Source organism: Vanacampus margaritifer, chromosome 17 (genome assembly GCF_051991255.1).
Source record: "Vanacampus margaritifer isolate UIUO_Vmar chromosome 17, RoL_Vmar_1.0, whole genome shotgun sequence".
Classification (NCBI taxonomy): Eukaryota; Metazoa; Chordata; class Actinopteri; order Syngnathiformes; family Syngnathidae; genus Vanacampus; species Vanacampus margaritifer.
Window position 1 is genome coordinate 11272896 of NC_135448.1, and position 14501 is coordinate 11287396.

Sequence of the window (14501 nt, forward strand, 5' to 3'; positions counted from 1 at the left end):
TTGATTTGAGAAATTTTATTGTTTAAAGATATGCATTAGGATGCACATTACAAAGCCGATAATTAGTAAATATATGCCCCCCCCCCAGAATGAAAAAAAAGATATACTGTAAAATAAACATATCACTCCTCTGTTAGCATTCAGAGATGTAAGGTATTTTTTGACAATGAAAAGGAAAAACCTTGAAGTTTTCCCCAAAAGGCACTGAGGGGCAAACAAACGCCGTATTCGCATTCATCATTTGTGAAAGGGGACAAAGTATAAGATGTAAATCATTCAAAGGAGAATCCAACTTAAAATAACGACAAATAACTAAAAAGTGGTCTAAAAATCGGAACTTTGGCGAAATGAAAAGCAACTAAATGCTCTTTTAGTGACTTTTTTGTTTTGTTTTGCATAGCTTCCTTGCGGAGTTTGTCTGGAATATAATTTTGTCATTCAAATGTATGTAAACAAAAAAAAAAGAAAAAAAAAAAGTTCGGCCCACCACAGGGCTGTGACAAAAATACAACTTTCCAAAAATGGAAAATATGCAACAAAGCACTTCTGTACATACAATAATAAATGTTCAAAAGTAAAATGTATTGACTTATAACTGTGCTACTAAATGGTCCCTCTCAGTAAGAATGGGTGGCACAGTGGCGGACATTTTCTTAATTTTTACCTCCACCTTTGCTTTTAAAAAGCAAGCAGGTTACTTGCACACACCTACATTCAAGTTGACCTTCGGATAAACCTTTTTGACTCCTCGCGCCCTTCGCCATCAACGCCGACATTCCGCTTCCTGTTTTCCTTTACGAGACTTAAGACAGACGGTTCGTGAGGAGCGAGTTGTTTTGTTTTTAAATGTCTGTTGTGGTGCAGTCACGAGTATCGGCCGGGGCGCCATCTTCGGCGATATACAGAACCTCGCTGGGCGAAGAAGTGAGGCGGAGGCCGAAGGCGGCGGCGGCGTGGCCCCGCTGAAGCGGGAGTTGCTCCAAGCGGTCGTGCTCCACCTCGGGCAGCGGCGCGACGGTCGGCGCGTCGCCCGGCTCGCTCGCCCTGGCCGCTTCCGTTTCGCTGAGCTCGGCCGACAGGCGGCTGCAGTGCGAGTCGGCCACCGACGGCAGGCTGCCGCTCAGCGACGGCGAGTCCAACTCGGACGAGATGGTGCTGCGGCGCTCCGCGTCTCCGTGCGTGTGGTTGACTTTGGACTCCGCTTTGCCTCCGCCGCGTTTCCACAGCTTCCCTTTGCTCTTCTTGCCTGCCGCTGAAGAGGAGGACGACGCCTCCTTGGCGTGGCCGCCGCTGCCCGCCCCTCTGCTGCTACAGCTGGCTTCATCCAGGCTGCTGCTGGCGCTGCAGTGACGCACCTTCTCCTCTTTGGACTCAACGTCTGCTTGCACCTCCAGACTGTTGTCTCTGCATATATACACAAATTATTTTCAGAGGTGGCAAAGAAAGTAAAAACCCTGCCAGTTTGAATTTAGCCCCAGCCCCATGTGCTCGTTTACCTGCTAGGTAGCTAGCTAGCACAAGGGGCTAAAGCCACCTCTGATTATTTTCAAAAATATACAAAGAGAGCACTAATGGCTGGAGGACATTTTTAATCAGTTTGTGCTAGCTAGCATTTTTTCCACATTAGTGTGCTAGCTCATCTATTGATGCGCCTCATGAGAATTTGGTTTGTTTAAACTAAGTAACATAACGTATAAAGACGTTATATTTTAAATGTTTTAAGTGTCCCAAAGACGTTTTTATATGTTTTTTTAAATGCTAGAGCATACAGAAGGCTTTGATGCGGCCTCTCAACTACAGAGAACGGTTGAAGAAATTACACAAACGGCCAGTGGGGTGCAACAGCGCAAAAGAGATCAACCAGGGCCATGTTGAAAAAAACCCTCAATTACTCACAATTCTAAATAGATTTGTGAATAATGATGAAACTTAGCTATATTTTAATGCTAATTGATGCAAAACGGAAACGGATAGAAATATATCTTTTTTCCTGATGAAAGAAGAGACTCTAATCTTTCTTTTAATAGGTTCCATGTTTTTATAACAATAGAACACAATATTCTGCGGGCCTTGCAAAATCGGTCAAAATCCAGTGAAAACACCTGGGAGTGAAGGGGATTGCTTCAGTGAAAATGTCTGGGAGTGAATGTTAACTACTGAATTCGTATTCATGTAACAGGGGTTCATGAATGTGTCCATGTGAGAAGCATGGCATCGATCAACTCCATTTTACGTGCTTTGGCACCATCTGGTGACATCTACATGCAATTAAGCTACTTTTAGAGGGACATTAATTATTCACAATTCCTGCTATTTCAAGCAGAGGTGACTGACATGAAGAACTTGAAAGTACCTCTACTAGTAGTAATCTAAGGTCCATTTCCAGTATGTATCTATAATGTAGTATAGTTTAACCCTCCTTATGAGTCTTTTTGTACAGTTGTTATGGGTGTAATTCCACTAGGTGGCGCCACATTCATGTTTAACGACATTTGAAAGAAAAGTGAAAACGAAGTATTTCAAGTTCAGGCTTATTTTAGCTTTAGAGGAAGAAACTATGGCTACAGAACTGCTATAGGTTCATCTTATAATGTACATTCGATGATAAGATGATAGGTTAATGTTTGAGTTTATGATATGTATTTGCATAGTGTTAAGTGTTAAGACCTTAAAAAAAGAAATGCTATAAAAACACACCTATAGTGTATTTAAACAAGGTTATTTCTATATTACTGATTTCACCAATTGCATTATTTTATTTTATTTTTAACTACTACAGGATGACAGGTGAGAACATTTTGTATCGCTGACCTTTCCAGAGGCATGTAGGCACTGAGGATAGATCCCGCCATCGCCTTGGTGCTGGCGTTGTCGCTCATGGTGCCGAGGCTGACGGTGGCCGACTCGCCGCTCAGACTGCAACGCTCCTTCTGGACGTCTGCCTGCACCTCCATCCTGGAAAATACGCATTGCGTATAGTATTATTATCTAACAGCCTCAATGTACATCAACATTATGAATATCTGACGCATGGCTGTCGCGTTCCACTCTCGCGCTACCTGTTGTAGCAGCTTCCCGACAGGCTGCCGGTAATGCTGGTGCCGGCGAGGGCGGTGGTGCTGGCGTTGTCGCTCATGTTGTCCCGCTGTGCCGAGCCGACGCCGCAGCGCTCCATATGGCTACCGCTCACGCTGAGGCTCAGGCCCGTCAAGCCGCCTACGCTGGCGCCGTCGCCTAAGCTGGCGTTGTTCAGCCTCGTCTCCGCCACCGACGTCGTGTCTGCCGTGTAGTTAAGTCCTGACACTTGCTTACATGCTTCCATTTTGGTTAGCAACAAGCTCAGCGGTTAACTCACCTGTAGCTGCTGCGCCGGCGCCCATGTTGTCGTTCTCGTCGTCAAACTCGATGCGGACGCCTTTGCCGTTGCCCGCCGACACGCCGCAGCCACCGCTCCGGCAAAGCGAGATGGGCACCACGCCGTAGACGTACGCCAGCATGATGGGCACGCCGATGCCTGGTATCACATCATTGACATCAATGAGAGATGACAACGGAGTAATAAGCGAAAGGACGAGAGATTTTGTTTCTTACCAACAGTCACGGCTGCCACTGCGGGCGACACGATGACAGACAGCATCACGCCGCCCGCAATCACCAAGTTCCTCTTGTGCTTGGAGACGTCTTTGCCCTCGTAGCGATTATGGATCTGATGGAGGGTGTGGACAAAGAGGTCACCCACTCGTTCTTTCGGAAGGTGAACGCTGTCTATGAGTCGAGGCCTCACCTTCCTTCCCACGTAAACCGGGATGCCGATAATCATCGCGGGGAAGGCGATGCCCGCGATGAGGGCAATGCCTACGGGCGCTCCTACTAAGGTGCCCAGCTGCCAGAGGATTTTCTTCTTTCTGCTCCACGGCTTCTTCCCCCAGAAGGTGCAACCGGATGGACTTGGGGGTGACAAAATGTTTTGGGATCATTGTTTGGGGACACTTAAAAGTTAAATCTATTAATATGTGCTGTAACAGGATGAAGCCTGTGCGACTACATATCCTACAGGTGCCTGCGGGGAGGATTTAAGCAGCTTACCTGAGATAGTGCAGGTCAGAAATCTCCTTCATGCAGAGCCAGCAGAACTCACAGCCGCAGACGGCACAGGTCATGTGATTGCAGCTGCCGTCATTCATCTTGATGATGCAGGCGGCGCAGCGAGGACACGGCTTGATGTCGTCGCCTAGGAGACACCAAGGAGCACAATCCGTAAGGGAGGACCAAGAAAAAAATGATTCACTTAAGAATAGAGATTCTCATTTACTAAGATTCAGAATCCCAAAATCGATTTTATTTATTTATTTTATACTGTATTGTCCTTGTTTGTGTTGTACACGATTTGGCCACTTGGGGGCACTGAGGTTCCGCGCGTTCAGATACACTCTTGAGTTGTGATCTACATTAGAGTAGAAGAAAAAAGTTACTATCAAGTAACGGCAATACAAGATGTTTTTTTGTAGCGTAGGAAGAACGTTTGCCTGTAAGTAATGTTAAGAGGCTTCTATGAATACATTCCTTCACTGTTTATGTATTAATAGCAGTTTTTTTTAGCGATAAAAGTGCCGCGAGTAGCGTGCTAATTAGCGTTAGCGAGTCAATGCTTTCCATTGTTCATTAGCCTTGAGCTAGCTACGTTCGGGAAACAAGCTAAACAGTACAGCATTTGCATTTAAGTGTACACCGTGTACAATTTTCTTCGTTTAGTGTGTTTAATTTTACAGTTAACCTCAACTGGAGCGTAATAAACGGCTTGATACCAGCAAAATGTGACTCTTTTTGGAGGTACTGTTTGCACTTTGCTGTCTACTAAACTGGACTCAGTGCAGAATAAAAAAAGCTGTAAAATATATAGTTAGCTACATAGAATATAAATTGTGGTTCACACGCTGTTTTTGTGGAATAGGCATTTTCCTTACTATTCAAAAAAAAAGAAAGAAAAAAAGACACGGTCTCCATTTGTCATTGCAAAGAAGACTGGATGAGAACATGACGATTCTTTGCACATACGTTTATAGATTGAAGCAGAAATCATTTTGAATCGAGAATTATTTAAATCAAAAATCGATCCCGATTCGAATCGCAGACCCAAAAATCTGAATCGAATCATGAGACATTCAAGGATTCCCCCGTAACCATCAGCGCAGATACGTCAACATCTGGGGACTGGTTTAAATTGTAAAAAAAAAAGTCACAATATGTCTCCTTTAACACAAGTGCTACTTTTCATTACCCGCAGCGCCACTCTCCTGGCTGTAACTGAGCGACGAGGACCGGAAACTGCGCAGGCGGAAGTGCTGCGCCCGCTGCTGGCGCGCCGTGTCGCACGTCTGGTTGGGATGCCACAGCTGCTTGCAGTGGTAGCAGAACTCAGTGCCGCAGCCCTCGCGGCCACACGTGATCTTGGGGCAGCTGGCGCAGCCGAATGCGATGACGGCGTAACTGAGGTGAAGGCGGGAAAACAACAACGTGAATAAAAGTTGCTGACAGGGATGAGAGGTGGGATGCAGTTTATAAGGATGACACTAGAGGGCACTTGGAATAAGGAAAAACAAATTTTGGGAGTTTAGTGCACATTGTACATAATAGTAGCCTGGAAAAACGTATGTTACTTACTTCCAAAATGTAATTAGTAAATATCTGATAAAAAAAAATAAAAAAAACTTTTATTCTGCCATTACAGACATTTGAATTCTGTAGTCAACACATCATACTATTATAATACTACCAACACATTTTCGAATCTTTGACAACACACATCCATATTTCTTTCTACTCAGGCCTATTTTTACATATACCTCCATATATATCAATGAATTGTATTTTAAGAACATATCTGAATTTTAATGTGTTACTTTCCCCAAAACAACTGTTGATGTCCTGAGCAAGAGGATTAATACAGTGAATGGAATGGTAGATTTTTTATCATACAATGACAACTTTGTGGATGTACAAATGAATTTTTTTTCCCCCAACATAAAATGATGGCTCAAACGACAGTTTTTTGGTCATAAAATTAAACTATCAACAACCAGCAACTTAACATACACTGATGAATTTAAATAACATTTTGAATGAGTCTTAAAAATGACATCAAAATAATTTAATGGCAACAATTATTTCCTTTGAAACTTTTTTTTCCATAAAATTATTATTTTTTCTTAGTCAGAGACTACTGTAATGTTTGTTGAGTGTCAAAATTACAAAAAGAAAATGACAGCCTTGTTCACATTAAGGGATGGATATCATAAATTGCTAATTAACTGTAAAACAATTTTGTTAATTTTCATACAGTTATTTGTCATATTACAACTTTTTGGCCATTTAAAAAAAATGACTTATGGTAAAATTACAAAAATGTTCTCATAAAATTACTACTTTTTTGTGAGGCGACAACATTCATGTAAACTTATGCTGCCCATGTAAAGTTACGACTATTGTTCTCAGTCTTCTTTTCTTAAAATGATTGCCTGGTTACCACAAAGTGACAAGGCAATATAACGGGTATACTATATTAACATTGTAGGAGTTACTTATAACATACTACTGCCAAGTATGGTAATCTTGGAGACGGCCACACACAATCTCTGTTTGCAAGCACATAAAAAGGCTCAGTGTGAAGTGTCAACATGGGAGTCTGCAAGCAGCTTCAACACAGACGTTGCACTTTTCCGAATATACAGTAAATGTGTGGTGTTGTTGAAATAAAGACAAAAAGCATCAAGGGCATCTTTTAGTAACAAGTGCTGAAACATCCACGCCAGAGAGGCATTCTTACAAACAGCTGGGCTTTAGGCGAGGGGGCGCGTCAACCAATCAGGGCTGAACTGACGAAAGTAGGCAACGCCAAGTCGGTGGCGCGGGTGATCTCATAACTGAGCGGGACGTGATGACACCCTGGGGTGAATCACAAGCTGGGCTAAATTCCAAATCCAACAGGTCCGCCGTTCCCTGGGAACAAACTGTGGACTTTGTGCCCGATGCAAACAAACGAGACCCTGGCCTGACCCTGGAGCACACGTCCATGTGGACGCCGCCGAAGGACAAACATCTGCCATTTGTGCTAACGTTTGACCGTGAACAGTCGGGAAAGAACGCCTGGCCATAATATTAGATAGACCTGTTTTAACAGAATTATTTCAAAAATTTGATCAGTGTGAGTTTTGGGGGTGTCAGTCAAAATCTTACCCGCAATCAGGAGCGGGGCACCAGCGGCAGTCGGGCTCGGCCACCAGCCACCTGCGCAACATGAACTCCTCGTACTTCTCCATGAGGGCGCGGTCGGCCAGGATCATGGCGATGTCGTGCGGGTTGAAGCGCTCCGAGCACTCGGGGCAGCAGATGTTAACGCGCGACTCGGAGATCTCGATGCGCAAGTACTGGCGCAGGCAGTCGGCGCACGAGCGGTGGTGGCACGTCATGATGTCGGGGAAGCGGTCGCGCGTGTGCCGCAGCAGGCACAGCGGGCACTCCAGAAGGTCCGAGGACCCCGCCGCCGAGGAGGAGATCGACGCCGCTCCCTGGACGGAGTGCGCCGACGTCCTGTCGGTGAAAACCTCGGGCGGGACGCTGTCCACGCTGACGAGGCCGGGCGGGTCCAGCATCGCCCTGGACTTTCGTTTTGCATCCCGGTCGGACCGCCGCCGGCGGCCGAAGAGCGCCTGGAGGGAAAGGCGGCGCTTCTTGGGGGTCTTCCTGACTGAGGGCAGGCTGACGGAGGAGGCGGTCGAGTTGAGGTCGCGCTCCGAGCCGGTGCTCCCATGATGCTGCTGGTGCAGGGTGCTCATCATGACCAGAGATCACCACATGGGATGTTGGTAATGGATGGGGAGGGGTGGGGGTGAAGGAATGTTAAGGAAGCTTGAGACTCATGTAAACAAAGACATAATGGCTGGGAAGGGGCATGTGTTGGAAAAACCTATGGGGGGAGAAAAAAACCATAATGAGCCATAATTATCAAACAGACAATCACTTCAGTACTAAGGCTGAAAAAATACTATATGTTTACATAACATTGTACTGTCTTTCATATTCATTCATGGTTTATTTGCCTTTCAATTTAGCGTAACCCGGATTTATAACACCAAAATATGTACGTACCGTATAATAAATTAGATTTTTTGGGGGGTGGTAGTATTTCTTGTGTTCCTTATAAAATACACGTGAAGAGGACTTTTTATTATTTTTTTAATCACAGATTTTTGTTCAAAATCTTTCAGCCCTACTAGGCAGTAGGCACTATCTTTAAGTTGCTAGGCAGAATGCACTTTAGCCAAACTGTTGCTAGGCAGACTTTTCCCGCTTAAATACTGTATACAAAAGCGTTCCAACCATCATCATCCATGACATCATCTAGTCCCGAGAAGTGTAATTTAGTTGCAGTACTTGCTCAATGTAATTTCCGCAATAAAAAAATAATTCAGACAGCTAATGCAGCATGTGGCTAACTAAAACCTAGCATGAATGAGCACTCCAGTTTCTTCTCACATTGCAAAAACACGCATGTTAATTTGACCAAACACTCTAAATTGTCCATTGGTGTGAATGTGATGGTTGTTAGTTGGCAAAGCGTTATAAAAAAAAAAAGAGATGGCTATAATTATCAATCAATTATGAGCTGATAGCTAACGTAACTAGCAAGTGGCTAGCGATTAGCATAAACGTGACCCCAACATCTCGACAATTGACATTATCATTGCATATTACTCTTATGGTGGGTAGTTTCACTTTATTGGGGTTGCATATTAAAGTGGTTAACGTCTGTTTTATACATTACAGTTAAGAATGTCGCTAATTAGTTTAATTGACAGCACTTTGTTTAATTAGAACAACCAAACACATTGTAATAATACAACAAAATCAAATCTTGCAATGTCATGTCAATGTTCTTGCATGGATAAAAAAAAAAAACTTAAAAGTTGTTTATGTGAGTCATTAACCAAGAGAAACATTTTTTTTTGCAAAGTGGTCTGCATGGAAACAGTCACAAACAATGTTTCAGCAGCGCAGTAACAATCACAAGATGTAACGCAGCTGGAAAAGCCTGCTAAGAAAGACGGAGAGTAAAAGGGACTTTCCATTTGACTGTAGCCACTGTTTCAGGAAAAAAATGTGTGCGTGTGTTTCCACAAGCTCATGCATTATCAGTGCGCACAGACTGGGCTGATGTCCCAGTTCCTGAAAACAGGCCTTTGGGGGAGCAGGAAGCCCACTGCGGGGGCACAAACGACACCCAACCAATCACTGCTCTTTGCGTCAGCTGACGATTAGTCATGTCTGTAATGAAAACGATTCTAACCAGTGATTCGGCCAAAAGTCACTGATTATGGAAAGTTTTGGCCAGGAACATGGGAAAAAGCGAAACAAAACCCGGGGTAGTAAAATTTTAACAGGCGACAATTAATTTTGAAAAACAAAAAGCAATGGAACAATCTTGCTCTGAGTTTTTTTTTTTAATTCCCTTTATTTAAAATGTATGACATCATACTATAATACATGCTGTTATATGAATATTCTCACTGCTTCCTGGTGTCTGCGGCCAAAGCAAACAGAGGCGCGGTAACCCAAATATCACCCGTGTACTTTAACCCTAAACACACACAAGAGGCAGTGTCGCTAAGCCTTGTGTTTTCCTTTAAACGTGATTACGCCGCGAGCGCACGTCATTTTACTCATAAAATGTGTAATGAAGTCAAATGAGGTCACCGCTTCTACTTTTCATGTGTGCCACAAGCCTGGTTTTAGCCCACCAAATGCCCAAACTATTTTCCGAAGCGATGCGACGTCCTGGAATCTTGTCGAGGGTTCAGCCGGTTCTTAATCTCAACCAAACCTCAGCGGAGATGACGTAATCTTTCCTGCCATTTTGCGACGTTCGGCTTCAAAGTAACCCCTCGCACAATGACAATCTGGGAATTGGGAGATTCAGAGAGGACATCACGTACGCTGGCGTCCGGTGACATTCCAGTCAAAGGGCAGACTTCCTGAGAGCGACAATGCGCGAGCCGCCATTACTGCGTCGGGCCTCTGCGGCAGTGTCGCTTTTTATAACCGCGTCGTAGTACTGTAATTGTTTTTGGCTTTCCCGCGGACGAGAAAGAAGAAAGCGACCGGGCCTTCCTCGCTGTCATTTCACACTGTGGGAAGAAAACTATTGTTAGCCTGTGCGGTGCTGGTCGGGTGAAGGCTGCGTTGCTATTTAGAGCTCGTTCATTTGTCAGAAAAAATATGACAAGCTTAACACAGGACAAGGCCAAAATAGAAAAAAAAAATGCATGAAAGGTGAGGTATTATTTTTATCCACTTCAGGTCGCCATCCTCACATTCTACACTGTAGTATCTGTGACTTTGAATGTGTGTGGCTTGAAAATGTTGTCTGGTGAGTGACATGGGCAAAAAAAAAAAAGATCATTGAGCGGCCCTGAAACTTGGCTCGCAAGTTACTATCACAGTAGTTGTCTTTGTCCAGGATAGGGATTGGTGATATTTCCTAATTTAACATCTGAATCTTTCATAGGGAAGCAATTTTACACCACTTCTGTATGTGTGTGTGTGAAAGGACGATTCATTAATATGGTGACCAATAAAATGAAGTCACAAAGTAAATAAGGAAGGACTGTGCCCCGCAATTGACGCCTTATCTTTACTGCTGATAGCCCAATAAAATATTTGTAGAAGGCTTCCAATTTCATTTTAACTCTAAGATTGTTCAAAGTGTTCAGCCTATTTCAATGTTTATGTGTAACAAAATTGCTACAATAAGGGATTTAAGATGGTGACAGTTTTAGAATAATTCCAAATGCATATAAAAAAAAGGAGAAAACATCATGGGGCTCCGTACTGAATATTTTTTTACTTGATTGTGTTTTATGGATGTATGAATTTCTAAATACAAATATTTCATAGTGCCTCACGAATGCCATACAAATCTGTAGGAACAAAATTGTGGCAAAAACCGACAAACCTCATAACTGATTTAAATGGCTCGATTGTGTTTTTTCTTTGCATAGCACGACAGATCTTTGTTATGGCTCAAATCAAATGTGCGCAAATTACACTATGGCGTGGCCTGCAGTACCCGTTGAGCCGGTTTGTGACATTGGCAATTAATAACCCCCAATTTTTGGATAACATAATGAAAGTGGTGCGGAGAAATCACAACAAAGAAGCTCATCAGACATGACATCCTGGAGCATTCAGAAGCCTTTGACATGTCGTTAGACCCAAAACATTTGAGTTACACTAAAAATGTATTTTATGCAGCTATTTATTTTTAAGCACTAAAAATAGCAAATCATTAATATCGCTTGTGTGTGACAGCTAATTTCAGTGGCAAAGAAAATGATGTAATTGCAATTAACTTGTAGCCTCAATGATAATCAGATTATATATTTATTTGTTTCAAAATATACAGGAAACTAACATTTTGAGTTGTAACAACGATCATCGACGCACAAGGTCTCGTTTGTCCAGTTTGTGACATCAAATGTGACAAAAACATTGCATGTGGCCAGAGTTTGCATTAATCCAAATATGACTTTTTTTTAACAGCTCGACTGCGTTATGTTTTCTCTCGAAGCGCGTTGGACCCTAAACATTTATTTAAGGACAACTCGGTCCGGCGATTCACCAATCGGAGCCGTGCACGGCAAGACAGAGCATGCATAAGAGTTGCCGGTCACGGCAAAAATATCCACTGGATCGAACAAATTAATCCTGTATGTTGTCTGTAGAGATGGGACGTTTGACACTGAGACTCCGGAGCATGTGTCAGCCGAGTGAGACAGACTGCTCGAAACAATGTATCAAAAGCCCCGATGAAACCTCCGTGATCACGTGCTGATGACGTATGGGGCTTCATTCGCGCTAATGAGATACCGGAAATTATGTAACTGATTCAATTGTTTTGGCGCGGTGTCAGCTGTTAAAAGGAGACACCGAAACAACCACTGCCTCCCCCGTAGTGATGGGATTTTCGGCTCTTTTGGATCGGCTCAGTGAAAAGAGACGGCTCTTTTTGGCTCTCAAGCGGCTCTTTAAACTTTAGCTTTTCTTTTAAATATTTACGACAAATTTACGTGAAAAAGAGAGAGCGACATATGTAGAGAGGGAGAGGGGGTGAGGGAGACAGTAAGGAAATGACGGAGCCGGCTCTTGAGGGAGGGAGCCGGCTCTTTGTACCGGCTCGTTCGCGAACGACCCATCACTACTCCCCCGCGCCCACAGCCTTTTGAGAGAAAACTGACTTGAGAGAGCTTTAGGATGGAGAATTCCAATGCAAGAAAACGATCTCGTGTTTGGCAACACTTTGACGTTGTGTCACCCACAAAAGGTAAGATTTGAATTATTTGGCATAATATTAAATGGTATATTATCAGCATTATCATCATCATTGTAGTGTTGTATTTACTATTGTACAGTTTTGCTAAATGGCTCACCGCAACATTTGCAATAATAAATGCTTACAGAAAATAAATTAATATTACTGTATCACTTTTAATAATGTTAAAACTTTAAAGGATTTAAAGGTCGCTGGGAATCTTGGCTGTGTTACCTACATTTAAAAATATCGCAGCCTGCAGTATGTCCATGGTAACCATAATAATATCTTGATTGTTTCAGTATTTCATAACAATCAGAGGTGAGGTACTTGCAGTATACATATATGATATGAAAAGTGGCACTATTGTTATGTTGTATTGAATGTAATGTTATGCTGCTGAAACTAAATTTCCCTATCTATCTTTACTTTGATTTATTAATCCAGTGCAAAAATGATTATCTGTCATATTTTTCTTTTTTAGATATTTGAAGGACAAACTGCTTCCCCGGACGGAGAAGCCACTACAATATTGGTTTCTCCACAAAACCACATCTGTATCCAGTGGCTCTGCAGTACCTCTCAACACCAGCATCTTCAGTCCCCTGTGAGAGGATTTTCTCAAAGGCTGGTGAAATTGTCAGCCAGAGAAAAAGCCGCTTGAAGAGCAAATATTGTTTTTGAATAAGAACTTACAAAAAAAATAAATATAAAAAGTTGGGCACAAGCACAATTCCCTCATGTACATACTGGTATTTGCTTTATTTTCACTGTTGCACAAGCACAATTCCCTCATGTAGGTATTTGGTTCACTTTATGTTCACCTTCCATGTGTACCTGATGATCATTAGACAGACACAAATGTAAGACTGAATGTACTGGTGTTATGTTGGAATATAAAATCAGGCTTTGAAGACTATAGCTGGTATGACTCCAGCTGACCACCAGATGTCACCGGTACGATCTATCTTATGGGGCTTTGAAGCTTCGACTCTTTTTCCAAAGCAATCAGCCGAAAGCCTCAAAAGCGTCACAAGGCTTCATTTTCCCATCTCTAATAAAAATTATGAATTTAACAGCTTCTAAAAACTCTTCGCGTATTGGTTGATCGTCTATTTACGCATTTGATATGCACGCGTGACACAAAAATTACGAGTTTTGACGATAATCAACGCATAAAATGCCCCTTTCCAAAAATCAGTGACGGTCAAAGGATGACGCACGCTGACAACAACAAGGCTTGCCCGTGGAAGGGGATCTTTTCCAAAAACAAACTAATGTGTTAATATTATGCGTCGGCGAACCGATCTTAGCTTGTTAGCCCCCCATTAGCCTAGCTGCTAGCGCCCAACTTTAATAACCGTCCAAAAAGGAGTTGCCGCCCATCTGATTTTAAATCATTTTCCACACGGCGCGGCTTGCTGATTCAACATTAAGCATTTTTTAGTCCACATAGAGCTTAAGGGAACTTTAAACGGAAGCGATTTATCGTGCTTAACCTCATAAAAGGTAAGAATTGTTTACATGCTAAGCGACTAGCTTCGCCGTCGCCTCGAAACATGAAGGAAGTTGCAGCTTGTGAGGCGATTAAAAAAAGATCCCGAAGTTCCGCGTCTTTTCGGACAAACTTACCGTCAACTTAATTAGTGAAATTCTTTATCCAGGAGCTAAACAATGCACCGCCGTGTGGAGATCGTTTGTAGAGGAGGAAAAAAGTTGCCTTGGTTATGGACGACTAGGGTAGTGTATGTCCCCTGGGTGTGTAAATCTGTCATCAAGCCGCACTAATGGAAAACTAGAAAGCACTCGCATCCGGTTGAAATGTTACATTTCACAATAAAATATTCTCGTTATTGTTGTAACCTTGTATTCTAAATTAAAACAAAATGTTTAATTGTAAATTTGTAATGTGTTGTGTTGTACATTAAATGAACGTAAATCTCAAAACATCTGGTTTAAAATGGTCAGCTTCACTTTAAAGCATATCCTCTCATAGTTACTAAAACTGTTTAAATGTAATGTATTCTATGTGTTGTACATACTAAATAATGGACGAACGCAAATCAATCGCATAACATACGATTTAAAATGTCACATCGGCCTCACCCCTTCCCAATAATTAAAACAAAAAAGTTAC

The 14501-nt window shown here is 42.7% G+C and overlaps 1 protein-coding gene across 1 annotated transcript; it reads right to left on the reverse strand.

Annotated features, from left to right (window-relative positions):
- Positions 1-14139, reverse strand: LOC144037146 (E3 ubiquitin-protein ligase RNF19A-like). Its single transcript, XM_077548341.1, has 10 exons — positions 13997-14139; positions 7234-7963; positions 5279-5487; positions 4087-4231; positions 3785-3947; positions 3592-3706; positions 3356-3514; positions 3060-3279; positions 2812-2955; positions 1-1404 (listed from the first exon to the last, which is right to left on the reverse strand). The coding sequence occupies exons 2-10, from the start codon at positions 7833-7835 to the stop codon at positions 843-845; spliced, it is 2319 nt and encodes a 772-aa protein (XP_077404467.1). The 5' UTR covers positions 7836-7963; positions 13997-14139; the 3' UTR covers positions 1-842.
- Between the last annotated feature and the right edge of the window lie 362 nt (positions 14140-14501).

Bases quoted from the DNA above. Each gene is read 5' to 3' on its own strand.
- LOC144037146 (XM_077548341.1), bottom strand. From the start codon at position 7,835: ATGATGAGCACCCTGCACCAGCAGCATCATGGGAGCACCGGCTCGGAG. The intron at 4,232-5,278 runs GTAATGAAAAGT...GGTGTCTCCTAG, and splicing joins CCAGGAGAGTGGCGCTGCGG to GCGACGACATCAAGCCGTGT. The intron at 3,948-4,086 runs GTAAGCTGCTTA...GTCACCCCCAAG, and splicing joins TCTGACCTGCACTATCTCAG to TCCATCCGGTTGCACCTTCT.